Source organism: Mus pahari, chromosome 17, assembly GCF_900095145.1.
Source record: "Mus pahari chromosome 17, PAHARI_EIJ_v1.1, whole genome shotgun sequence".
Taxonomy (NCBI): domain Eukaryota; kingdom Metazoa; phylum Chordata; class Mammalia; order Rodentia; family Muridae; genus Mus; species Mus pahari.
This window is the reverse complement of record NC_034606.1, coordinates 30,389,287-30,417,058: the sequence shown is the minus strand read 5'-3', so window position 1 is coordinate 30,417,058 and position 27,772 is coordinate 30,389,287. Positions and strand designations below refer to the sequence as shown.

Sequence of the window (27,772 nt, the reverse complement as noted above, 5' to 3'; positions counted from 1 at the left end):
GGGGTATAGGGAATTTTCGGGATAGCATTTGAAATGTAAATAAAGAAAATAATAATAAAAATTTTTTTAAAAAAAATAATCATAGTTACTTGAGTTTATCAGTCACTTGGGAAGCTCTGAGGGAAAGATTTTGTGTATATTAATTCCTTATGTCATCATAAAAAAAACAACTCTTGGAGTCAACTGGGATTGTCAGGCAAAACGCTGAAGCACCTTATGCACTGGACAGAGTAGTCAGAGCACCTGTTGGAATCTGTGTCAGCCACAAACAGCTAGTGCTGCTGAATGGCCTCATGCCAACTAGTGGAAGCCCTGAAAATAAGTTCCACTTGGCCAGTGAGGGAAAATAATACACACAGGGGTCATGGAATGGCTAAAAGTTACACAGCTCATCAGTGGCAGCACAATGCTATGGAGCTGTTCATAGCCACAACCATTGTGCTGTCTGCCTCTCAGCCCTACATGTAGTCAATTGATCCAGATACTCACAATCTACCATCAACACCTAAAATACCAATGAATAGCTCAGGAGACCTCATACCGATTCCTGGAAAGAAAGAAAAAAAAAGGAACAGCAGAACTAATGCTAGCAGAAAAACTCAGTAAATGTCCAAGAATAACATGAGACTAAGCCCCAACCAAAATAACATCGTAGCAAACATATTTTAGAAATAAGCTGTGAGGTAGTTAACTAGGGGCCAGGGGCAGAATATAACTTTATTTATAATGAAGAATTCAGTACCATCTCATTCACGTCTTTTCATAAAAGTAAATTAATTAAAGTGGGTTTCAATAATAGTTTCTATTACATAGATTGAAAAGTGGCCCCAGGTGGCTCCTTCTGACAAACCCTGGGTCTATTCTGGGGATCCTTATTAGCTGAGGAGATGCCAGAGTTGACACTGGACTCCTCTTGCTGAAATACTTTTATTAACAACCTATAAAGGGTGTTCTTGACGAATCCTAATGAAATTTGCAGAGCAGAGTCTTTTCAGTGCAGTTGCTGAAAAGCTGCAGGAATGACCACAGAATGCCAAGTAGGAGCAGCCTTTTTTTTCTAGCAGTTATGTAGAGCAAAGGTCCTAATCTTGTGGTAGGGTTGCTTTGCCAAGCAAGACGGTAGGACAAGGACTATAAAACAGGAATCGTCCTGTTTCTCGTCACTTAAGCAGGAGTTCCAAAGCCTGCCTCTCCACGCCTTTCCTTTCTCTTTCTCTCTGCTTCTCCTTTCTTCTTCCTCTCTCTGCCCCCACACCTTCTCCATCCTCTGAAGTACTCTTTCTGTTCTCTACAGCCCTGTTTCTCCATCTCTGTGTTTCTCTGTGTCTGTCTCTGTCTCTCTACCTCTGGGTCTCTGTATCTCTCTGTCTCTCTTTCTCTCTGTGTGTCACACACACAAGAGTGAGGGTTTTTTTTTTCTGTGTTTTCCTTTAAAAACCCAAATAGATGAATAGATAGCATGCATGTTCTTATAACAAAAGTAGTTTTACCATTTAATCTATTTTAAAGTATATATGTGGGTGTTATGCACCTTTGAATTCAGGTACACAGGACATCTAGAAGAGATAGTCTTGTGCCCAGTAGCTAGAGTTACAGGCAATCATAACATGGTTGCTGGGAACTGATTTTGACATTATATTAGGTGAAATAAGTAAAGGATCAAAAGACAAATGCTATATGGTTTCAAAAATGTGATATCTGAGAAAGCTGATCTCCCAGAAGCAGAGATGAGAACAGCAATTGGAAAGTTATTGTTCAGGGTGGAAATTTTCAGTTTTAAGAATATCCCTAAAAGACCTTGTACATGACTGTGACTGCAATCAATTATATATGTGTACCTTTCTCTATCCTACTAAAGTCCCTTCCTCATCCTCTTTGAAAACATCACTAAATATAGCTACATTGTTGCCTTTCTCATTGTTTTGATGAAATACCTGACAGAAGGCTGGTGAAGGGAAGAAAGGTTTATTTGACAGTCCATCCTACCTGGAAAAGCTCAGTAGTGGGAGCATGGGCAACTCACTCCATCTGGGCAGGTCCGGAAGCAGAGAGAGATGAATTCTAGCTTTTATCTTGTTATTCAGCTTGGGGTCCCTGCACATGGGATGATGCCACCCACATTCAGGACATATTCCATCAGTTAATCTTCACTGGAAAATACCTAAGAGTGAGTCTCACTAATGCCCTGGGCTAGGGGTTACTTAATTTAATCCAATTAATTACTGACATTATCCATCTAAATAGCGATCATAAACCTGCACTCCTGTTAAATGCAGTCATTCAAGTGCTGTTCAGCACCTCTCTAGTATTTATTGTCAACGATGCTAATGTTGAGGGTCTGCTCATCTGCAGGACCTTCACGCCTTACTTCAGTTAACAGAGAAGCTATATGAGAAACTATTCTTTTCTCCTATTCTATTCCGATAGGCTAAAACCAAGCACGTGACCACCCCCAGACAAATCACACACAGCTTGCCAGTGGCCAAACAAGGGCGTGAGAACAAAGGCAGTAAAGTTGTTAGAACAATTCTGTTATTCCTACAGAACAGAGAAACAGGAGCCCACTAGACATCACAGTTACATTAGTGATGCATGGTACAGTGGAGTTCTGTGACTCTACAGAAGTATAAGTGGAATAACAGATAGAAATACATCTAGGGCAAATGGTTTTCTTTTCCCTAGACTGTAGGTCTCTGAAACGACAGAAGTGAGCAGAGCAAAGGGCTGCAAGCAGACAGGGCCTGTGATGTCCACCCCAATCTTCAAGTAGATTGCAACTTACCACACGGAGGTGAATGACTGACCCACCATGTCCTGACAGCTATACAGTGATAGGTTGGGCTAACTCCTGCTCATTTACAAAAACAAGTTCTTAAACTTGCAGAAATGTTATGTGCCAGTGGACATCCAGTTGGAAGCCTCAAATCAGATAGGAGAAGCACATTTATACCACAGTATTCTGTTCCCTAGAATTGATTATGAGACATTTTTCAGCAGGACACTGACTGACCTTCAAATTCATTTTTCTAATGGAATGTGAGGGAGGCTGCATCAGGCATCACAGACAGACCCAATCACATATCAAAAAAGTCTTATCACAATTGGAATCTTGTTTCATCTCTGTTCTGTACATAGACCAGCACAGACTATAGTGTGTGTGTGTGTGTGTGTGTGTGTGTGTGTGTGCGCTCACACACACACATGTGTGTCACCAGGTTAGTGGACACATGTGAAATAGAATAAAAAATGTATCCATGTGTCTTTGATCCATGCTTATTCTGTGTCTAAGTCAGGATTGATGAGTATCTAAGGCATTTTAAAAACCAACAAAAAGAGCAAGCTGGGGCTTTAAACCAGCTCACTTTACCAGTTTAGATATGCAGTGCTGGCAGGTCCTTCACATTTTTATTAAACAGGCAACTATCTTTGTGGGGTACCTCCTGAGTCCTATGATATGTGGAACACACTTGGATCTGAAGGGCCTAATGGAAGACTTTGATTATGGATCCTGGGACAGAAATGTGTAAGCTGCTCCACTCTCCCTAATTTTTTAAAGCTATGCCTCTCACATGGCTGTAAGTTACTTTTGTATTTTGTCCAAGTTTTATTACAGTCATTTTCTTTGCTATAAAACATATTAAGAAATTTGTAAGGTGAATAACAATTGAAGCCATCTATTATAAAATGTAATTCATAATATGATTTTCAAAATGGGTTTTATTATTTGATTTTAAATACCACACCAGAGCACAGTGGATTTTTCACACTCCCTCCTCTTAAGCTGAAGACCAATCTCCCGTATGATTGCACCTGAAGATGAGGCTTCTAGAAGATGGATAGATGAAAGGGGATTGGTCCTGATGGACAAGTGCCCTTATAAGAATGCATATTGGAAAGTTGTTGGTCCAGTCTCACCACCTTATCAATGCACAGTAAGGGGCCCATCTGCAAAACAGGAGGCCTCCCCCTGCAAAACAGACTCCCCAAACCTGCAGCTCTGACAATCGAACTCTTGGAATAAATCTCTTGTTTATGGCTCCTGACTGAGTCATCATGTTACAGCATCATGAGCTGACTCATACATACATGAAATCATAGAAAAATAACTTGATTTTTAATCTTGTATTATTACTCAATATATCTTGGGAAGTATAACTCTACAAAACTTTTCCAGGTTTACTTATAAGAAATTGTGTTCCCAACTCAGAAAATTTTAGAACTTTAAATGGAGATATTGAGATAGTAGGCTGTCCTGTATGGCCACTGTGACCCACACACTCATATATATGGTGAATGACTCCTACTGTGGCAATTACAGGGAGTGCAGACATTTTGAAAACTGAAGGATGTTACTATTAAGAAGCATAAAGAAAGAAATAGTATTCCCTATCAGTACTTTCTCCTTTCACATACAGCCTTCTTCCACAGCACTGGGTTAGTGCCATTTCGGGGTAGAAATTGAGTATCCAGAATACCCTATTGTCTTGAGATAGCTTAACAAGGGAACTCTAATGTGGGTATACAGTCCTCCACCCTGACTAAGCCTCTCACAATGATCCTAAGATGAGAGAGTGAGTGTCACACATCTTCAAGAACAGGGAGAGAAATAAATGGATCATTGCTCTCACTTTGTCCTCCCTCGGCCATCTGGTTTCAAAGAAAAGTTCAGCGCGATACCCTCTCCGTTGCCTCTCCTATGCCAGAACCAGCGATGGGAGGGAGTGAAAGGAAGGAACACAGAGATGAAGTGTGCAGGCTACCCTCAGCTTAGGAAGCAGCAGCAGCATGAGTGTAAACCCCCATCACTCATGAGACCTGCAGGACCTTGAGTGAGCCTTCACTCCTTTTGGCTCTGGCTTCCTTAACTGCAAAAGAAATGCACCATCCAAAAGCAAGACCCATGAATACACAAAATGGCTTGTTTTCTTGGGTTACAGTTGGGGGTTGCAGATATCTTTGACATTGAAAGAACCAATGGATGATCCCCATGGGTAGTACAGGGGTAGCTATAAACATAAAATAAGTAGTAATAGCTATATCTAATTCTGTAAGAGCCACTATTTTCTCATTGGTATGATGGACTTTTATAACGTAAGCATCAACTTTGCTGCATCACTGTGGCTGTTAAAGTGAAATCCTAAAGGAGACCCAAATTACAATATCTATGCTAGGATAAGACAAAGTGTCTTCTAAGCCTTTTTAAGAGACAGAAAGTGTCCATCTTATAAGGCATGATGATGACGAATAGAGACCAAAGAATGGTTCAGGGTTGAAGACAGTGTCCAGACATGGCTACCATGATGAGAGCCTCCATGCCTCACTGGGACTCCTGAAGCACCTCAGCAAACTCAGCAGCTCTACCTAAAGCCATCTTTCATAAGCCCCATTTATTCTGGGGGCTTGTCTGTAGAAGAAGTGTTGTCTGTATATTAGACTGGACTAATTCAGAATCCAGCAGTTTGGATACTTCTTTTCCCACTTGAAAAGAAAATATACAGGGCAGTAGAAATGGAATTTTGTAACCAGACTTGCAGTCATGACATGAAGTTCGACCTTACACAATATACTTCTTATGACTCATTTTCATCATTTATATAGTGCTGATAATGGCACAAGGTCACTGTGAAGATTCAGTAAAGCCCTCAGCAAATGGAGCTCACCTCCATAATGAGCTTCCTTCCATTCCTTTCTCTCCTCTGGAGAGTTAATGGCACTGTTTCTCCCAGGTCTCTGGAGTATAGTCAGCTAATCAGATCTAACCTCCATGTGTAGTTCTGTCCAGTTGATTATTTACCTAGGTTGAAGCTCTTCTCATGCAAGTAGAGAGACATCACTTTAGCAGGAAGGAGTAACTAGGGTCATCAGTTATAACTTTGTATTGGTCTGACTATAAATATATAATTAAAAGCTGTTACCATTTAGAGAAATTAGTAATAGTTAATATTACGTGTTCAGCAGGAACTTGGCTCAGCATTTCTCTGCATGATCTTATGAACTATCTTCACAGCCCTGCAGAGTCTCATCCTCCTTTCCATTACATCTGTGAAAACAAACTCAGAGATTAGTGGTATTACCCTAAGACCTATAGCTACAAAGTGGAAGCTCCCGACTTCAGCTTCAGTACACATTCCGTGCCTCTCAGCAGGACTAAGCAAGCATATATGCTGAAGGAAGTTCAATGTCTATCCCAATCCCAAGGAGCTGATGTTCTTCACCTTATAGAAACAAAGGATGCTTGGTCCAAGTCAGTCCCTTCCTGTAACCATTCATTCAACAGTAGAGAGGGTGTGGTTTACAAATCAATGACTACCACGCCATTCTTGCTATGCCACCAGCAACTTCTATAGATTGAGCAATCTCTTTTCTAAACAGAATCATTTTAAGTGCTTCAACTGACAGACAAATTCTAAGGCTTTGTCCTTTTTTTTTTTTCATACAATTGTACCATTTCCTCTTAATAGTTCTATCACAAGAAATGCCCTAAGAAATCCACTTATTGATTGTTGAATTATTTGTCCACAGAGATGTCAAACAATAATAATAGCTATTATTATTAAGAGGGTTTTTACTTAAAATAAGTATTAAATGGAAGCCTACCATGAGGAACAGAGTTGGTCTGTCATGCTCTATCATTAGAGAACAGGTTCGGAGGTCAACACCCTCCCAAGTAGCCAGGCCTAAGGCACCTCAGCTGTTTCTCTGAACTATTAGATTCCTCTTGGGACAGCCTCAGAGCGAGAAGGCCAATGAGCTCTGTCCATAACCCAGTAAGTACTTTGGAGCACAGGAGATTTTTATATACTAAGTGCTAGACTAACAAAACATGAAAAGCTCCTGCCTTCAGGAGCCTCAAGTTGATGGAGAAGAGAGAGGGTACAGGTGTTGATGATACACAGCAGCTGTGATCATTGTCTTTTCAGTATGGCTGACTGAATACAGAACCACTTATCTGGGGCTCCTCAATGGGAAAGCTAAGCAAGCGCTGCCCATAAACTTCCTTGTGAACCCTGACAAAATGCACAGAACTCCATCAAGAGCTGGTCTTGAAACACTGTACTGATGGTTCTTTGTAAAGAGGATCCGTGCTGTGCATTATTCATTACTTTTACACAGTTTTATTCTTAGCTTTTACTTAAATCAAATCCCAAACATAACAAAATAAAGGCAATGAGCTGAGGAAATATTAAGTGTCCTTATGACTTTCATCTTGTAGAAGAAAATGAAAAATCTCTCTTTCATTAAGACACTCCAGTGCCTTCCTGCATAGTGTTAATTACCTAATGACATTAGCACAGCGTGCTGTATAATACTCCCTCATATTCATTAGCAAATCACTTTAACATCTGTCATCCCTTTTGAGGCTCACAGCAACACTGACATACCTCATTTTACAATCATTGAACCTCTAAGTCAGCCTAGGCTACGTGCCCAGGGGGTCACACCAGGCATTGTACTTTCTTACAAAAAGTCTCTGGGGTACCAATTTAGTGCTGGAATCTACACGAAAACCCAGGTACTTTCTTAAGATGCTGGGCCTTCATCTGCAATCAGAAACCAAGTATTCCAGACACATACTATTTCTCTTGTTTTCTCTCTCTCTCTCTCTCTCTCTCTCTCTCTCTCTCTCTCTCTCTCTCTCTCTCTCTCTCTGTGTGTGTGTGTGTGTGTGTGTGTGTGTGTGTGTGTGTGTATGAATGGTCTTTCTCAAATATTTCTGAGAGGGAATATTATTAATGACAGTATGTTATAGAAAAATCAGAAAGCTTAGAAAAGTTGTCTTTTTACCAACAATAAAGGAAAAACCTTCACATTAGTTTAACAACTCTCAGGATCTTTGTAAGAAAACAACCATTATATTTTTGTGCCAATGAAAAGATTCCAAGTTATATATTTTCAACATATTGTATTCTACCATATGAGATTCTCCAGAAATATCTTTAAACCATAAACTAGAATTGCCCAAGGTGCTCCGAGAATGAAGGGGGGGATGAACACTTAGACTGGAAAAAGTCCTGCCCTGGCAGCATCCTCCTCTTTGCTCATGCTGCTTCTTCAATGTCCATGGAACAAAACTCAATATGGACAATCATGGTAAAGAATCTTAGTAAGTCCTTTCAAGGTTAGGACCAAGATTAAGGGCACTGAAGTAAGTCTGTTCAAGGTTAATACCTAAAAGCATTGTATGGGAGCCCAGTATCTGTCCCGGTTCCTATAAATGAACTAGTTAAGCCCTGGGTGGTGAACAGTATATTTCAGAGACTAATGCTTTAAGGAGTAAGAGGTAAGAGAAAGGTTTCAATCAGGAAATGATGAAGGGATGAAACTATGTTTATATTTGGAAGGAATAGCTTGAAGCTATTTCCAATAGCAGAAATGGGGATCCCAAACTATACATGGTGCTTTAGTGAGTAAAAGCTCTAACAGAAGCCTAACTATATGAGAAGAAACTGTAGTTGGGAATAAAGCATGCACTGATTATAGGGTTAATAAACTACCCCAAGTTTATTCATAGTTGGGTACAAAAACTGCTGGTGTCATTTCATGAGACAGTGGCTACAAAATAAGTTTTGAGAGAAGGTTAATAAGAGCACTGAAAAGTATTGTTCAAATCTAAAGATTTCCAGATAATAACAGAATCCTTCCAGCTATTAGGGAACTCAGAAAGTTTCATGGAGAAAGGACCATTTGAATAGGAGAGAAACCAGTGGAATAGACAGCTCTAATTCTGCCACTTCAGCCCAGTGATGGTCATCTTGGCCTAATGAGTTTGCCTCTCCATTTACCTGTCAACAGGTTTGTGAGATCCAGAACGAAGCACGATGTCGACATGCGAATTGGAATTCATTCAGGTTCTGTGCTATGTGGTGTGTTGGGCCTGAGGAAATGGCAGTTTGATGTCTGGTCTTGGGACGTGGATATAGCAAACAAGCTTGAATCTGGAGGAATCCCTGGGTAAGCAAAGAAAAGCCCCTTTTCACCTAACTCTTTCATTGTCTGACTTTGTGATACCAGGTTTTCTGTGCACAGAGGTCAAGGACAGACTCCCCAGAAGCAATTGTCCGGGAGGAGGTCAGATGGTAAGGCATCACACAGCAATGGCCTGAGAACTCTAAGGAAATACCCCAGAGATGACCAGAAGCAATAAGGCAACAGGGCCGACGAGAGTTTATTTCTCTATCCTGCTAAACATTAGTTCTTTGACTTGGCTATATACTAGAATCACTGCATTATAAAATACTCATGGCCAGGTCTCACACTGGTTCATTAAAAAGTGAAATCTGTCTGGAATCAACCTTAAGTTTTTTAAATCAATCCTAATGGGTAGCTAAGGTTAAATCCTATTGGCTGCCAATATGTACTTGACCATAGGCTCTGTTCCAAAAATTCAGTGCTTTCTTTGAGAACCCATCTGCATTGCAGCTCTGATTGGCAGGACTGGCTGGTACTGAACTCCAGGATGTGGTAGTCCAGTGGAAAGCAGCACTAAAGCAGCACACTGACCTCTGGTTTTCACCCTCAGAATTTCCAAACCTGTGTGTCTGGGGTGGGACCTAAGCATCATGCCTCTCCACCAAGTGTCTTGGTAACAGTAGTACAGTTACTCTTGTTACTATACAAAAAGGACTGTTATCAAGTGAGACAACACATAAAAATCCTTCTTCTTCCATACTCAGGACCCACTAATTATGGCTGTGGTTGTAGTTGTTAATTATGATTCAGTCACAGATCTTAAAGAGATCCTGAAAGAAAAGGTCTTGTCTCCAACCTAACGTTGCTGCCATGATAGGGCAGTATGCATTCATTGCCCTTGCAATCTGCAGTATGAGAAAAAAAAAATGAAAAAGACAGACATATGGGGGGTGGCAGGATGAAAGAATAAAGAGAGATACTAGATTGAAGAAGAAAGTGAGACCAGAGGAGAGAAGAAGGAAATGCCTGCTACCCAGGGCTGTGGGAGACTCCAGTCACATGAATAAATTCAGAGGCAAACAAACCTTTGGCTGCAAAGACAGTCTTTAGGTGAGGTAAATGCTACAAGATTTTTAGACAGTGTTTACTATCATGACTATCATGATCACATCATAGAAAATGTCAGGTTTATCTGACATGCAACACATGAGAATATTCCCTAAGCACAGATTCAAGTCCTTAGAGGAAAGCAAAGTCACTGGACCATCATCATCTCTGAAAAAAAAAGTCTTACTTCAAAGCTCATGTTAACAGCAAAGGCTTTCAAAAGCAAACATCAGAACCTTCTTTTCTATCAAAAGCATCCTAATATATACTGATCCGGACTTTCATAGAAGACTTGGTATTAAATAAAGATTAAGATCCAGTTCTCTGGCTTAATGCAGGCAAGTATCAGTACCTCTGAACACAATGTAGCATCCAGATGAAATGCCAAGGGAAGTTGGTATTAATTATAGTTATTTTTAAAGGGAAATCAGCCATGAGACTTTACAAAATCTCCCTAGGAAGCTCATTTTGCTTAGGAGAAAAAGGCTGTGTCTTCAAGCATCTAAATCTTAACTTGATCTTAGAAGGGGGCGCAGGGGTCCTGCTTTGCTGGAGATGCGTTTCTTTGCATTCGGGTAAGATACCATGGAAACATTTTGGATTTATTTAGCAGGTGTCTCAAGAGAACCCAAGCTGCTCTTGCACATTTGCTTGATTGTCTTGAACTTAAAATCAACATGTTTGGAAGACGTGGAGAATGTGCCCTCAGTGGGCAGAAAGGCCATCGTCTGTAGTTTTGTTTGTTTCTGCAGTGAACTATTCCCCCAGAAAGCAGGAATTTGGCAGAATGGGTTAAATGGTCAGAAGGAGCAACAGAGGTTGTACTGAAAGTACAATGCACAGTTACTTAAGAAACCTGAAACTTTAAAATGAAAGAACTCTTCATTGTTTACTTGAATATATTGCTTTTTGAATCACAAAATGCAAGTCGAGGGTTATGTGTCCACTCTATCCATCTATTTCCTCAGTGGAGCACAGAGTTGGTTTAGCAAACTTTTAAGCTAACTCTAGAAGTAGGACACGTTTAGCAAGCATGCAGTCATGTGCTGAATTGAGAGAAAATGGCAATTGTTTGAATAGCTGAACGCAGCATGGGGGCCCAGAATGAAGGCGTGTCTGACAATGGGCTTTGAATCAGTGACAGAGGCCTCATTCAGAAGGCAGACTGTCCCCCTGTGAGCCTGACTTAAGGAGGCATGGAATACACCACAGTGAGATCACCGTGGCATTTTAAAGAATACTTCAAACAATTTAAAGTATGTGTTGTTATTGCTGTAGAGTGTTCTGTGAAGAGTCTCTACTACTTTACACAAATCAGCTCTTGTATATTCACAGTAAGAGTGTGAGGTGGGTCTATTACCTGTGCTATGTTGGTAAGTTACAAATAGACTCAGATAGGTTAAGTACTCTACCTCAAAATCTTCTAGCTAGAAAATGGAAGAGTTAGAGTTGAAACCCGGCAACCCAGCAACCAAATCCCCTTTCATAATTTTGCTATTCTTCACAGACCATAGCACTTCACAGTAAGTACCTGGCTTAGTTAGACAGTTATGAGAAGAGATAATATCCTCCTTCCCGATAAGGAATTACAGAATGAGACTTCCACATATAGAGCTTGATCCTGGTCAACTCACATATTATTTCATTTGACAGAAAGAAACTTGGATTGTGAGGTGTCTGTGTGAGCTAGTTTGTGTGAGCCCTGATAGTTACCAGCTTGCATCTCCAATCTGCTCCCTTCGCTACATATTCGAAGGAGAATCACATATTCCAGTACTTTTCTAAACATGATGCTCCGTTTGCAAAACCAAACCTTGTTCATAAAATGATTCTAAAGAAGTAGGAAAAACAAGGTACAGATATACAGGACATAAAATGATAGGGCAAGCTCTGAGAGAGTAAAAGAGCCATGCTATAAGACAATTTAGCTATTCTTGGGATTCATGAATATACACACCATTTGGTTTTCTAGTATAGTCAACACCATTGAAAAATATCACTGGTTCATAGAGAGTGTTGACATTAGCAGGAAAAGCCAAAAGTAGCTCATCAGGGCTATTTTGTGTGTTTGTGTGGATGAAGGACTTCTAGTTTCTTTCCTTTTTAAAAAAATACTTCTGAAGGGAACAAATTTATCCTCCAGAGTGTGTTGTAGCCATGTTCTCTGTACAGACATAGTTAGGCACCATGAAAAAATATAACAACTCCTTCTGTCTCTACACAGGAGGATTCACATTTCTAAAGCCACCCTGGATTGCCTCAATGGTGACTATAACGTGGAAGAGGGCCATGGGAAAGAAAGGAATGAATTCTTGAGGAAGCATAACATAGAGACCTATTTGATTAAGCAGCCCGAGGAGAGTTTGCTCTCCTTGCCTGAAGACATAGTTAAGGAGTCAGTGAGCTGCTCCGACAGGAGAAACAGTGGGGCAACATTCACAGAAGGATCTTGGAGCCCAGAGCTGCCTTTCGACAACATCGTGGGCAAACAGAATGTAAGTCCCCTCTTCCTTCCTTCAGTTAGCAACAAGTGCATGTCTGAGTGCATCTTCAACCAAGAGCCTCGGAGGAAACCGATTCATCTTTAACCTTTTCTCTACTGAGCACCGTAATTGAAAATGATCAAACAAATGTCCTCAGGACAGAATTAACCTATGTGTGCAATTTCGGGAAAGGGCAGAAATACCAAGCTTCTAACACCCTTTTACTTCTTTGATGCTAAAAATAATTGCCCTGGGAAGCAGAATGGTAACAATCCAAAAATAGATAGATGATAGTTAGATAGATAGATAGATAGATAGATAGATAGATAGATAGATAGATAGATAGATAGCTCATATAGGAAAAGTTAAATCCAGAGTCACTAAAAATGGTTAGGTATATGAAAATGACCCCTTTAACCCATAGTCCTGAGTTTTCCTCTGATATTCAAAACCAAGAAGGCCACTTTGATGGGGAAATAGGAAAACATCAATGAGTGGTGTTGGAGGCAGGGGGTAGGGTGTCTCTAGAATAACAGGCAGTTTTAAACCCACCCATGTGATTCTATTTTCTGTGGCATGGTTCTACTTCTTATATAAAGGAAAGAGCTCCCAAATCAGCATACAAGAAACAAATCAATCAGTAATAATCAAAATTGCATTGTAAAATTATTTCTTCAGGCATCAGTATCCTATCAATCTCAGTGAGATGCTCTGGCTCTCAGAGGCAATGCAGAGGCGAAGTGTAACAAGGTCTAAACCCCAGGTGGACAGAGCAAGTCCAGCCAGCCCTGAGCTCCCACCCAGAGCTTCAGCAAAGCATCTCTTATCAGGAGTGTTCTCCCTTTATCCATCTAGACAGAGCACATACAGTTAACATTATGTTAAATGGTCTAACTCTCTCACAGTTAAATGTTGAAACAAATGGAAAAATCCCATGTCCAGCATTTATGCTTCAAACTTGTTCCAGAGCAGAACAGAAGTTGAGAGTACTGTGGAGCACACAGACAAAATCAACAGTATCTGGGTTTTTATGAAGATATTGAAGAGTGGTGTTGTTGTTGTTGTTGTTGTCACCTTGTTTTGTTTTGAGACAGAGTCTCACTCACTCTGTAGCCCTGGCTGACCTGGATCCTGCTGTGTAGACCAGGCTGACCTTAAACTCAGAGACCTGCCTGTTTCTACCTCTTGAGTGCTTTTATTAAAGTGATGCAGCGCCATGTCCCATGGTGGCTTATGTGTTTTTATACCCATAGACATGATTATTTCTCATCAGGTCATAGATAGAAGATGTCTGTCAGTTGAAAGCCGTTTGAAGTAGAGCAGGTTAAATGTTGAAGGTCCTCAGTCTTTTCTCTGCATTTAAAGATGGATGGAGCACTCTGAGGCCAGGTTAACTTCAATTCCTTCCCAGTTCTGTGGGAAGGAAGATGAGAAAATGCATGTGTCAGATGCTACCAAGAACAACTGCAGACTGAACCAACCCAGCATGCCTGCAAATGTTTACCCTTAAGCTTTTACTATTCTCTTCTGCGTATTTACATATAAAGTAGTATTCTGCCCATGGAAGTCATCAAAAATTCCAGTGCCAAAAAAAAAAAAAAAAATCCAATGCCTACTTTCTATCCCTAATTGGCACACATACTACAATCTTTTATAAATAAAGAGGTGGTGTATATACTTTTTGGAGTACATGCATGGTCAAGTGAAAGGGTCCCTTCTGTTTCTTCTGCCTATTATGAGCTGGAGCCTAGATACTTTTTATAGAAGACATATCTGCATGCTAACCTTGACATGCCTCAGTAATTTCATGTTAAATCCCTTTTCTAGTTGTTCTGCTTTTATCTTTCCTTTTGGAAAACTACATTCAAACTGATTGTGGGAAACTGGAATAATCCTTTATTGTTCTAATCTCAACCCTTGCTGCTAATAACCGAGAACCAACAAGGGAGAAATAGAGATGCATAATTTCATTTCATGGTTGATTGATTTGGTAAAATTTTATGAGAAATTGAAACACATTTTTTTACTAATTCCCTAAAGCTGTTTGCTGATGACATCAAATGATTAGTAGATGTCAAAATAGTCCATATATTTGTATTGTATATTTTGCACAATGCCTGAGTTTTGAGTAAATGTAACTTAGCTGTCCCATCTTCTAAATGAATAATTTCAATTTATGTGGATGTCTTCATACTAAAGAGCCAGGAAATATGTGCTGATCTCTGTGAATAAACATGTGTCACTGATGACATTTTGGAAATGATTGAGCCGATTAAAATGATCACAACCATTCAGAGTTTATGCTTATACTTAACTCTAGAAATCAGTGAGCCATAAACTCAATTCAGAGACTTACTGTGTCCCTGGAACAGATCAAGACTGGTCTGGCTGAGCATACACTATGCCAAAATACCCAATCAATTGCACAGAAGCCCAGACACTCTAGTGTTTTCATAATATAGATAAACTATACTTATGCTTTGTTGGGAATCTTCCAGCCAAATTGGCCAGATGTTTTGGCTTCTATTGATTTACAATGTGTGCTTAGGAATAGTTTTAATGACATTATATAGCTGTGACATATTCTCCGTTGTGTAGACAGCAGATGTTCACATAGCTAAATCTGCACACATCCATTCAATAAGTATTATTTGAGAATCTATTGTAATGCCAACTACAGAAAGAAAAAGAGAAGGAAATAATTAAAGAAAAATACTTTCAAGGTAAATCAGCCAGTGTCTTGTATGTTTCAAAAAGCTGGGAATTACATCTGTTTTTCTTACCATTCTTTAGACCAAATTAAGATGATATATAATAAATCATATGGCATGATTAGTTTGTTCAGTGGATGAATACAGTAGTAACCATAGTATAGGAAGCAAAACTGGTGAATAGGAAGAGCAGACCTTGAGGAATACTATGAAGAAAGTAAACAATAAGAATTCCTTTAAGGAGGCAGCTAAATTCCAAAGCAATCAAGAGCCATATGGAGGGCATGATATGGAAACCCAGCAAGTTCAGCATTTTCAAAGTGAGGAACAATCAATAATAACGTGGAAATTCAAAACTGTCCATTGGAACTAGACTGAAGAACATGACTGGCAAGATACAGAGTGGGTAAAATGGTGATGTCATAAGCCTGGTGGTCTTTGTTGACTAGTAAGAAGTTGAAGCTTCTCAGAACTCCAGTTCTAGTTCTCCCCTCCCTCCTTGTTATTCTAGCCATCTACCATTGGCTTACAGGAACAAGTGAAATCTCTAAAAGTGATCCCAGACCCTCTGGTGAGTTTCCTCGTCCATGTGTGCATCATTTTGATGTCAGACATCTTTCATGTTCTTATATGTCCATCCACATGAGTTAAAATTGATGACTTGAACCTGGCTGGGTGCTGACACATGGGTAGGTCTTAAGCATACCAAAGGCCAATGCTCTGCAACCCTAAATCCAGACATGTAAGTGTTCTTGCCCAGGGTCCTGATATCTGTCCTGGCCCTGGCTCAGTCACCACTAGATTTTCCCACACCCTGGATTTCTAAGTGTTGGAAAGTAAGAAAACTAAAAGACAAGGGGACTGCCAGAAGTTAAGATTACAAACATAGAAGTTGGTGGACTAAAACAGACATTCAGGGAACTTGTTATAAATGACACAAATTTGAAGACAAGGTTATGGGAATCTCAGATGGAAAACAGACAAACACAAAACAAAACAAAGCTGAGTATGAAATAATGTTTTGGTTTTATATTACATATTGTATTTTGCTCTTCTGGTACACTCTCTAAATTTGTAACTAGGTTTGAGCTTCTGTGATCATTAGGAATTAACAGGTCAATAAACTAGATGTGGGTAAGCTAGCTGTGAAAACACAGCATTGGCCTTGGTCTTCCGTGATCATGGATTTCAGGAAAGTGGGAGATGTGGAAACTTATCAAAACATGTAAATGGTATTGAAGAAGGGAGGATTTATGACTAGGGACTAAACACAATCTCTGCGGGAAGAATTGTCAAAAATACCTTCTTGAAAATTCCATCCAAGTGTTAAAAGAACCCTCAGCACAAATTACCAGGGTAAGTCTATTTTGCAGAAGAAACAGCACAAGATCTCTGAGGAAAGGAACACTGTAGTATGTTACAGAAGGCCTCCAAGGCTAGAGCATAGCATGCTGAGGAGAAAAAAACTCCAGGAACAAACACATCAGATGAAAGCTTAGTTTCTCAAGCTTCTACAGTCTGTATTTCATTCCCAGAGGAATGATATGAAGGTTTAAGTGATACAGTAGTGTAATCTGACTTAGACTTGTAAGAAACTGCTTGGACTACCTCCTGGGTAATAGATCATAGGAATTGAAGTGGCCTTAGCAGGGAAAAATAAATGTATCTTAAACTCGGGATTTGTAAGACAATGCCAACGATGAAGCTTTTACATTGCTGATAAAATTTTGTGAAGAACATTAATAATTTTAATTGGATATTTATGACAAGCAAAATTCCAAGAGACATAGAGTTATGGTTCTATGAGCGAGGCCCTTCTTTGGAGTCTGGAATCTGTCTCCCATTAATGTAGAATGGTCACCTCCATCCCACAAATCCCTTTTACGTGCAGAATGGCCCAAGATTCCATATGTTAGTCTACTATTTTTCAAGCCCTTTTAAAACACTTACTTAGAATTAAAAAAAAAACTATTGGTATTTCTAAATGTACACATTATTCACTTCTACCCAAGAGATTGGCTTTGTTATCTTGAAGTTAATGTATGTGAGTGGTGACTCTCAGTATAAATGGAAATTTTATAATCTATAGAGCAGACAGAAAGAGAATAGATTCCCTGTGTAGAGTACAGGTAAATAGCCACAGGTCATTTGTACTCTCTCGATTCTTTCCAGTGAATTTGAAATCTCTACCTTGACTTACACATAATAAAAGCATGTATGAGTCTGAAACCCTAATTAACTATCTGAAGGATATATAACAAAAACAAAACAAAACAAAAACAAACAACAACAACAAAACACAGAGCTGGAATTGGAACCAAGCTAGGTCCAGCCCCCACCCCAAACCATGCATTTTTCCATCAGACCACAGAACCTCCTCTGTGTCCTAAGTTTATGCAGAGTTTCTAGTGTCTACTGTGTTTCCTGAAGTTAGTCAATCCTAGACGTGTGTCCGTGTGTGTGTGTGTGTGTGTGTGTGTGTGTGTGTGTGTGTGTGTGTGTATTCTGATATATATAGGTCTCTGGCTTTCACCAGCTATTTAGAATATTCTGCAATAGCTCTAGGAATTAACCACACATAAACGTTCTACCTTACCTATGTAGTTAGCTGTTCATCACTTGCCTATTTATCTAGTGACAAAATATGGAAGAAACTATTCAATTTAGTTCAATTAAGACTGAAGGATATTGAGAGCAGAAGAATATGAAATGTTGAGAGAGTTGCTGGCTGGGCTGATGGGGCTGAAACAAGAACACCCCATGGTTGCCATGACTTCTGCAGGCCTCCATTGGCAGTGTTTGTATAACGAGTTTTCTATATTGTTTGGAAGAAAAGGAAGAATTAGCATTGAATTGCTGACCTGATTAAAATGCTGCTTTAGATTTGTTCTGATTACCCAGTTCCTCATGATAAACTGTAGGCAATAAGTTGTGTAATCTTCAGATAAATATCTGAAGGTCCTAAAGTGTGTTCATAGAAAGACCATTGAAGGAGACAGGGATGGAGAGAGAGAGAGATGGAAGGATCATGCTATGGAAAAACAGCCCTGATCTCCCAACTTAGTAAGATACTAAGACATTTCAGGTAGCCACACTTTTCATTAACTGTTCTGTGTACTTGTATACAGTGACAGAGTGAAAATGGCTAAGCCAAGAATTTTTCTCAGCTCTGACCACCATGGACACATGCTGGGTCCTGCGTTGTGTTATAAGTTATGGCTACTTCCAAATACTCCCTTCTTAATCCAAGGAGTATGTAACTTATTAGTTCATAATCACCACAGGGTAAAATAAGTATTGTGTTTAAACGGTAGTCCTAAAATGATGAAAAAGCATTTGAAATAAAATCTTTCATAACCATAGAATGAAACATCATTCTTGTAGCATTCTGTATAACTAAATTTTGATTTCATGAATATAAATATCCAATTATTAGCCCAAGAACCATTGCATTTTGCCTCTTCTTTGACATGATTATTCTGTTCTCATCAAGTAACATCTCTCGGATCTGGTCCTTTCCTTGTTTTTGATCTTAAGTATTAAGCTATAAACTAAACACCAGGCCCTTTTGCATGCATATATGTGCCCCCATGACAAGAACATGTGACGTCTAAACTCACTTTAGCTGTCACATTCAACAAGAGCAAGTGTCTTTCACTTACTCGTTCATTGTCTACTTGTTGAGTGACTGCAGTTGGCTAGGTGAGGTGCTAGCCTGGACACAGAGAAATGGAGAAGGCCACCTGAATGCTCCGGGTTTTTTGGTTAAGGGTAGATACTGATGCACCACCAGGCTCATTGTGAACAGTGCTATGGTTATAAGACAGTGTAATAAAGGAGGGAAAACTGATCTGAGGAAATCTGGGAAGACCTTTTCAAGAAGGTGATGCTTAAGCTTGGATCTACAGGAAAAGGCAAACCAGGAAGGAGAAAGCATGGTGGCAAGGAAGAACAAAAGAAAATCTACTCCCTTAGCCTGGCCTTCCACTGCTTCAACCCAAAGCATGGGATTCTCTTTTCCTACACAGAAATTACCCTCAAAGTGCTTCCACTGAAAACACCCAAAATGTTAGACAGTGGTATTGAAAAATATGGTTTCTCAGGCTCAGCTGTTTCTGTTCATCTTCCATCTCATTATGCAGAAAATTAGAAGCAAAATTTTCTCATTTGTTTTTTAATGATGTTAGTATTAGATTGGGTTTTGGTGTTCCCTGGATGAGATATCCACTGGATTGAGGCTGAGAATATGGAAGACCTTGAGAAATTCCCTGGAGTTAATGTATAATCTTTTAGCAACACAGCTTTTCCTGGTGGTGTAACCCCAGATTCCTTTGAGCTTGACTCTGAAGACAGCTGTGGAATTTAGCCAAGGAGTCATTAGAGGATCTGGTTTTTTACTCTGTTCAGAAAGGCGAGCTAATTTGAAGCCTTTCATGGAGTGCTTAGTAGATTAAACAGACAAGACGATCCATTAACTTTGACTAATTACCCTTCCCTTCCCTGAAGCTCTTGGGTGGATGTAAGTGGAACAGATACAGTTAGATATATTGATGTGACATCTACAGAATTACATTAGACCTTTGTTTAAGTTGGCAAATGGACACCATACAGCCTGTGGTTACGTTACAGACACTACTGAAGGGAACTTTTTAACAAGGATATCACTTAGACTCTTCTATCACCATGGACTGATTTAGGATTTGCAAGTCACCAACTATACTCTGACAAACAGAAATCAAGTAGGCATAAGTGGAGTCTGCTTGTTCGTTTACTTGTTTCGGTATGTTTGTTGTACAATAGTGGTGATGGAAACCCGAGCCTGCAACATGTTAGTCAAAAACTCAACCACTGAGTTATATATCATCAGCTCCCACTACATTTTTTTAAAATTTTGAGACAGAGTCACACTAAGTTGGTCCAGTTGGCCTTCAATCCACTCTGTACCCCAGACTGTCCTTGAAGTTGCAGTCTTCTGCTTCAGTCTTTAAGGAGATGAGTTTGCAGACCTGTACCTCCAGGCCTGCACTGAGTGCAATGCTTTAAACATATGGAAATAAGTCTGAAGAACAACAGCAAATGCCTCGACTTTTCATGAACGGAATCTCTTAATTTGAGGAGGAAACATGGGATTTATTTTATATTGATCCCATCACCTACCTTTCCAATGCCTAGGGTAATTATGTCCTAATTGGTAAAATTGGTAAAATTTCTTTATTAAGCTATGCCCAACTGTTCCCAAACTTAAGTCACAAGTGACAAATTCCATTATTTTGACACAATGAAATTTATATCTACGAAGGTCTTTTTCTTTCCTACATAAATTGCTCTGATTGCTAACAATCTATTCTCCAGTTCTTAATTGATGTATCCTAATTGCTGTCTCTTACTAATATTCCTGCTCTGAAATATTAAAGCAGTCTCATTGCCCTGGGATAATTCTAGCTAAGCAAAGAAACTGGGTATTTTTGTTAGCATCCATGCTTAAATTTTTTCATTAAGTTATATCCAATTGTTTCCAAATGTAGGACACATGGTAGTTATTCATATACATTATTATTTTGAGTTGACTTAGCATCAAGATAAGCCAACTTCAGTGGCTTATCTTGAGAAAGTGCTCACCTTTGGAAAGTATACACACACACACACACACACACACACACACACACACTTCTTAAGGATTCCTAGGCTCTTCCAGTTAATTTAAGGTAGTGAAGCATTAGATTCAACTCTGTCTCTTTTTACTCTGTGATTGTGATATCTCTTTAAATACCTTAAGCGATCTTTTTAGATTCTAAAGTTCAGTGAGGTTTCACATATCTCGTGTGTGGTAGCTTCCAACAAAGAGTCTGTACATAGCTACAAAAACAATCTTTAAGAGATCAGCTTGTACTGGAAAGACGTTTTCCAGAACTGCAACTCTGAGAGGTTGGACTTGTGCAGTGTCCATTTACATGGTCTGTACCAAGAGGAAGAAGGCAGAATAAATATCATAATTAAGTCTTCAGATGAGGAAATCCAAAGGCATAGGTTAAGAAATGGAGGAACAGGAATTCCTCTTCTTCCAATTCATTTGAATATGACTATTTTTTTTTGTTATTCTAAGATTTAGTTACAATTTCAGATTATAAAATCAAGATACTTATTATGTTTAGGACATATTTTCATAATTTATCTAATTAACATTTCTTGAAATGTCATATATTTCCCTACTATGTATTTAACATATTGTTGAATGGCAATATGAAATATGTTTTAATAATGAAAAAAAAAAGAGATCAGCTTGTGAACAAAAACTGAGACCACAATCCAGAGAAGCTAGATTGAAAAAACAATACTGATTGGAAGTGTGCACCAAGAAAGATACAGTGAGAAAAAGGACACACAGCCAACTCCCAAACACTTTTTCTCTAGAAGCTACCACCATCACCTCCTATGGGAGCTAAAAAAAAAAAAAATTACAGAGCCCTTTCTCTTTAGCCTTTTTAAGCAAACCCGCTCAAGGGAAATGCTCAAGCTGAAGTTAGTCAAGAAAAGAAAGTTTTCAGGAAAAGAAAGTTAGTCTAGAAAAGAAAAGTTCCAGAAAAGATTCAAAGTTATCCCTTTCTGACATCAGATCTCTGATACTCTAGAGCAGCACTGGGAGGTATAGTGGGGAGAGCACTCTCTGCATTCCCCCAAATGCAATGGAAACCCTCATACTGAAATGCACCGTGAGGATGCCTTTAAAAGCTCTTGTTCTCGGCTGCAATGTCACCTGTCTTGGCTGTATCTTTTATTTAATGATGATCTGATGATCAAAAACTAGAAATAACACATATAAAATATTTTTTCTTAACTTCTATCTGGAATAGAGGATCTTCTTAAAAGTAGAGTTACATAGGGAAGAATGGGAAATAATAACAGGACATTTGATAATAAGACCAGCAACACTTTTCTGGAGATAATCTTCATGTAGGAAACCTTACATCCATCCAATAAGTTGTTCATTAAATGTGTGTTTATTTAAAAAAAAAAAAAGTGAACACATCAGGTGTGGAAACATTGACATAGATGAGGCACTGTGTCCGACTTCAGGATCAGAGATTAATGAATAAGCACACATGTGTTCAAGAAATTAATTAAGCTGCTGAGGACAATGTAGGTTCAAAATAGGCTCCCCAGAGGAGACTATGTCTGATTTCATTTTTGAAAGGACAAGACAGACATGTGGCCAGGAGCCGTGTGCTCTGGTGCATGAGACAAAATGGACTGAGTTACTGCTGAACTCAGCAGTTTTATCAGGTACAAGTCATTGTCCGTTAGAATGGAGTCTGATATCCATCAAAGAGTTTACATATGGCACAAACAGACTATAAAATCTCATGTGTGAAAACAAGGGTACCCAGGGAGCTCCTGAGGAAATAGGATCAAATAGTGACCATTCTCCTGAAGGAGGTAATTCAGCATTCTGAAAGGCATCATATGGATGAGGGCAAATAGGTCCTCCTCAGAAACTGGTTCAGTCAAGTAGAAGAAAGGAATAAAAGCAAGGAAGGAACTCTGACCACTGTTCCCAAATCAGCATCCCATGAAACACAGAAAAAAAAGTTCAACAAGAAGTTTGGGGTCAAAATATTTGGACAGTGTAGAGACTAAAAGTCTTCTGTCTGCAGATCTCATCCTTGACTTTATCTTGGTCATATAAATTGTGAGATCTCAGTAAGTGGATATAAGAACATGTATGTTTAGCAAGCATGTGCTAAGCAACTATAGAATGTGAGGCACTGTCACAGGTAATTGTCAGTTAAAAACAAACAAACAAACAAAAAAGTCTCCTGCCTCAAGCGCAGCTAGTAAAAGAGGCAACAGGAAGCAAATATTCAGTTCACACTTCCTGCCTGGTTGGTCCACAGACCGGCAGCATCATTCAGAACCCTGTCACGTTTGTGCTTCTTGGAACATACAGGAAAGGACTGAATTGGGAGGATTTAGTCATGAGGCTGTGCAAGCTGACTTGCAGAATCTGCATCAGTGCCATGAAGGAAGGGCGTGCTGACATTGATTCCCTTCGCTTTGGGTCTCCTTTATGCTTCCATCAATTCCCCTCCTCCCTACCAGCCTACCTCTGTCCAGGACATATAACTGTCGGTTGTGTTGTGTGATCTATTTAGTTTAACTTGTGTTATCTGTCTAACTGTAGGATTGGAACTGCACACTGGACTCTGTTGGGGCCACCAGTGGGTGTTCTGAGGGGAATGTCTCCTCCTCTTCTGAATCAGTACAAAGAGTTCAGCAAATAGGAATGGGGATCCCTTAAACCCCTCTTCAATCTACAGCTGGTAGTTGATGCACCCTATAGAGGGATCCCAGCTGCTGTGCATTTGAGTTACAGTGGCTGTGGCATTTCACAGCTCTTCACCCATTTTCTAGCTCTTACAAACATTCCTATTTCCTTATCTTCAATGAAAAACTGGATGGGTCTCATGGGGGTACTTTAAGCCTTAAATTTAGTACCAAAAAACCAAGGCCAAACAATGTCATGGCCATCCAGGAAGAGACAGAGCCTGGAGGGAATCAGAGCAAAAGTAGGTCCAAAGGAAAGGAAGATGAATCTTACACAAAAAATATTCATGGCCTAAACCAAATGATGGCCTTCCCACCCTCACTTGAATTCAGCTAACAAAGGGCTCCCCAGACCGTGTGATGCTAATTTCCACAGCATCCACATTCTCAAGCTAGGTCCTGTCTTTAAAATCATGGCTATGGAATGTCTGTAATTCACCTCTGGACTTTGGTAGGTCTTAAGAACTGTGGGGAAGAGAGTAATTACAGAAACACCTGATCTCAACAAGAATAATTCTAGGAATGACAGCATCTGTTTTGCAATGAAAGTCTGACCTAAAAGTTCAACCCAAGCAGTAACTGACATTTCTGCTGCTGCTCTGACCTCACTGATATCTAAAGCACCAGATAAGGTGAACAGCATCATTTATTTATAGCATCTTCTATTTATAACAGCACGGCAATATCTGGTTAGTGTGAAATATATGACTACTTTGTCCTGAGTTCCCAAATATCTAGAAACACCAGCAAACACACACACACACGCACACACACACACACACACACAAATAAATAAGAATATGCAGTATCATTGAATGTTAAATAATATTTCACATCTACATTAAAAGTGGATTTGGATATATGTTCAATTATGTATGTGCATCTCATAATCAAATGTGCTGATAATATTTCCTCCACTGTGTTTCTTATTCTGTATTCACAATTTGGAAGTCAATTTAAAACTGGAATCATTTGGAAACTCCAGTTCTGTTTTGACCTGATCTCAATCTACCTCTTATAGCTAGGCGACTTATAAAGAAGAAAAAATGTTGTGCTATTAAAAATAGATCATCCTGGTGTGACTCTGTATAGACAAATGACTTGTGTCACACATTCCGAGTTACTCCTTACAAATGAATCATTGTAAAGACACATGTATCTAAACTACTGGTATTCGTAGCATCAGACCATTAGGATAAACATGGGCCAAAATTCCAGTCTTCTCTAGTATAGGGTATCAATGATCATCCCAAGCTGTAGTTAACCCAAAAATCAAGTACTCTATGCATAGGAGTTACACAAAAGTAGGATAATTGGCTTGTTTGTTCTTTATTTTAATTTTTTTGTCATCTTGAAATGACTTGGTTCTTCTCTTTATTACATGTAGCCTAAATATAGCTGAGGGTCTCCAGTATAACACTGGGATGGAAGATGGAAGTGTTTCCTTCCCAGCTAGTATCTACATCTCCATAGTACTGATAAATGAAAAGAGGGATGAGAACAAATTTACTCTCATTGGGAACAAATATCTCATTGATATCCATGACCACGTAGGGGGTTCTGAGCAGGAAAGATTCCATTGGTCACTCACTGCCTCATAGAAGTGGTCAATGACGTAGAATCCTCCGATCAGCAACCAAAACGAAATTCACCCTGAGTTTCCAAGGCCTCTTATAGATTAGCATCAGTTCCAGATGACATTTTTTCATGAGCCCATATCCGCTTGGGAAGAAATAAAGGCAAAGTATAAAAGTTACCTAATCGTTTGTGTTCATTTGGCACATAGTTCAATAAAAGAGCATTTACCTGATGTGTGCAAAGTGCTGGGTTTGACCCTCAGCCTTACCAGGAAACAGTTAACAGTTAATTAATTAATTCAATGTGGTCTAAAGCTTATCCTTGATTCCAAGACTGTCATTTTGTTAGGAAAAGAAGCCCTTCTTTTTATGAAGGGCTCGTCTTTTTTAGTTGATTTAATGTTAATCTCCCATTGAGTGCCCTAAAGCTGCACTTGTGGTCAACACTGCTGTTGTAACAAATCTGTCCCCAAAACATGCTTTGAAACTTGCCTGCCCTGTGAATCCTGGAGTTTTAGAGCTTCAGAAATGATGGATTAGTAGAGTGAATATGCTTGATTTAATCGAGAGAAGGCAAGCTGTAAAAAAATTAAAATTATCTACAGCAATGGAGATGTGTCACTGCAAATGCATGTATATACTGTAGCTGTTGGATTCCAGCTGTAAGCACTTCTGAGGAGAGTTCTGGTATCCTTCAGTCATAACGAATATCCAGATAGAAACAACCTGAGTATCCCTTTCACTTCCTCTCCAAGGCAGAAAAATATGTTATATCCCAAGTACATGGGAAGAATTGCTGCCTATGAAACCAAATAGGAGATCCACTGAGGGACAACCATTTCACCTTCCTTGGTTGCATAGCCACATTGATTCCCGGGAAATCTAGCCCTCTGGACCCTGATGTCCAATTTTCTGCAACATTGGTCTCTACTTCCTTCAAAGGACTATATGACTTCAAAGACGCCAGAGTCCATGACTCCTAAAGTCAACAGGTTCATCTCAGATTTGAGAAAGTCATAGCTCTTGATCAAGTATCTCTAAGGTGATTGATGCATGAAAGACAGAAGCCAGAGGATCTGAAAATTCTCCACCACCCTTCATGTGCTTTCCTGAGATGATCTATAATTTGATACCAGCCTGGCCTGTGTTCCAAGAGGAGCTAAATTAAGAGGCTGGCAGAGTCAAACAGAGGCTATGGGTTATCCTCATAGATGTGCCACAGCCTCATTCTCCACTCAGGGAAATCATTGGTGCTGGATGGAACTCCTTTATTCCTATATCCCTCTAAGCCAACTTATACTTTGATTTCATTTTAAGTTTTCTTTAATTAGCCATCTTAAGTTAGAGCTGTGAGCGAGTATTGCATTTGGCTACCGCCAGCCAGTTGATTCTTATCAGTGGCGGTTGAGTCACCAGGAGACAAGATCTCTGACATGTCCTCATGAGCCAATGCAATCTCTGCATCCACATCCCCATGTCCAATTACCAGCCATGGCGGTACATCTTCCTCCACCTCATGCTGTGTAATCCTGGGAAACAGTGAGATGCTGAAATTGCTTGCATTTTTTTTTTTGCCTAAAGAATATTATACATATATCTATATGGAGATATAGATATATAATGGTTTGTCTTGGAAAAAAAACATTCTATGTGTAAAAAAAAAACTGTATTAATATTTGTCAAGTTTGAGAAGCAGAGCCTGGCACATATGATTGTCTGTGTCTGAGAGATTCTTAAAATGAAACTGCCAATCAGGAAGCTCACTGAGTCTTCTCATCACCATTAGGTGAACGACCTCATCAAAGTGTGGAATCTGCTCAGTGGGAAAGATCCCTTTGCTGGGATTTTTGGATACACAGACTTTCTGTTACTTCTTTGGCTCTCTTTCTCTCATACCTGGGATGTGCCAGGTTAGAGAAACAGCGGTGACTCCCATTCCTCAGGCAACAGCTCCCTCAGTGCCTCAACCAAAGGAATTCAGCCATACAGGGGGAAGAGATTACTCCTCTCCCTGTGACATTTTGCCAGGTTGTGTTTCTCCGAACCAAATGCTGCTAACTGATCACAGGTGGTAGGCTCCACTGAATACAAGTGCATGGAATGCTGTGACTGTATGCAATGCAACCTGATCTAAAACAACATTGCATTTCTTTTGGATCCTAAGGGGACTAGCAGGTTTATTGTATTTGCATGTGCTTTCCCTCTAGACTCTGGCTGCCCTAACAAGAAATTCAATAAATCTGCTTCCAAACCATCTCGCACAAGCTTTGCATGTCCAGTCTGGGCCTGAGGAAATTAACAAGAGAATAGAGCATACCATCGACTTGCGGAGTGGCGATAAGTTGAGAAGAGAACATATCAAGCCATTCTCACTGATGTTTAAAGACTCCAGCCTGGAGCACAAGGTAGAACCGAGTCTCCACAGTGGCTTTTTTTCTGAAGTAAATTACTGTCAATGTTTGTGGGATTAGAGAGCATAAGGGCTGTGGTCTTGCTTTCCCTGTTCTTCTTTTGGTTTGGTTTGATTGGATTTTTTTCCTTATGATCTTTGAAATAATGAGTAAACTGAAGGCCATGAAGGGAGATGCTCATTAGATACAGAAAGCCTCATCTCTGCGCTTTAAGGGGAAGATGCCTAAAGGAACAAAGACGCCTTGACTCA

General features: G+C 39.6%; 1 protein-coding gene across 4 annotated transcripts in view; it reads left to right on the top strand.

Annotated features, from left to right (window-relative positions):
* Adcy8 (adenylate cyclase 8) overlaps positions 1–27,772 on the top strand; it is a 208,830-nt gene that overhangs the window by 109,421 nt on the left and 71,637 nt on the right. For 3 of the 4 annotated variants that reach the window (XM_021216371.1, XM_021216370.1, XM_029548213.1), the window contains exons 6-8: positions 8,794–8,952; positions 12,242–12,512; positions 27,318–27,515. In XM_021216371.1, the coding sequence (XP_021072030.1) occupies positions 8,794–8,952; positions 12,242–12,512; positions 27,318–27,515 (628 nt within the window). The remainder of the gene's footprint in view (positions 1–8,793; positions 8,953–12,241; positions 12,513–27,317; positions 27,516–27,772) is intronic. The other variant, XM_021216372.1, reaches the window with a different exon arrangement.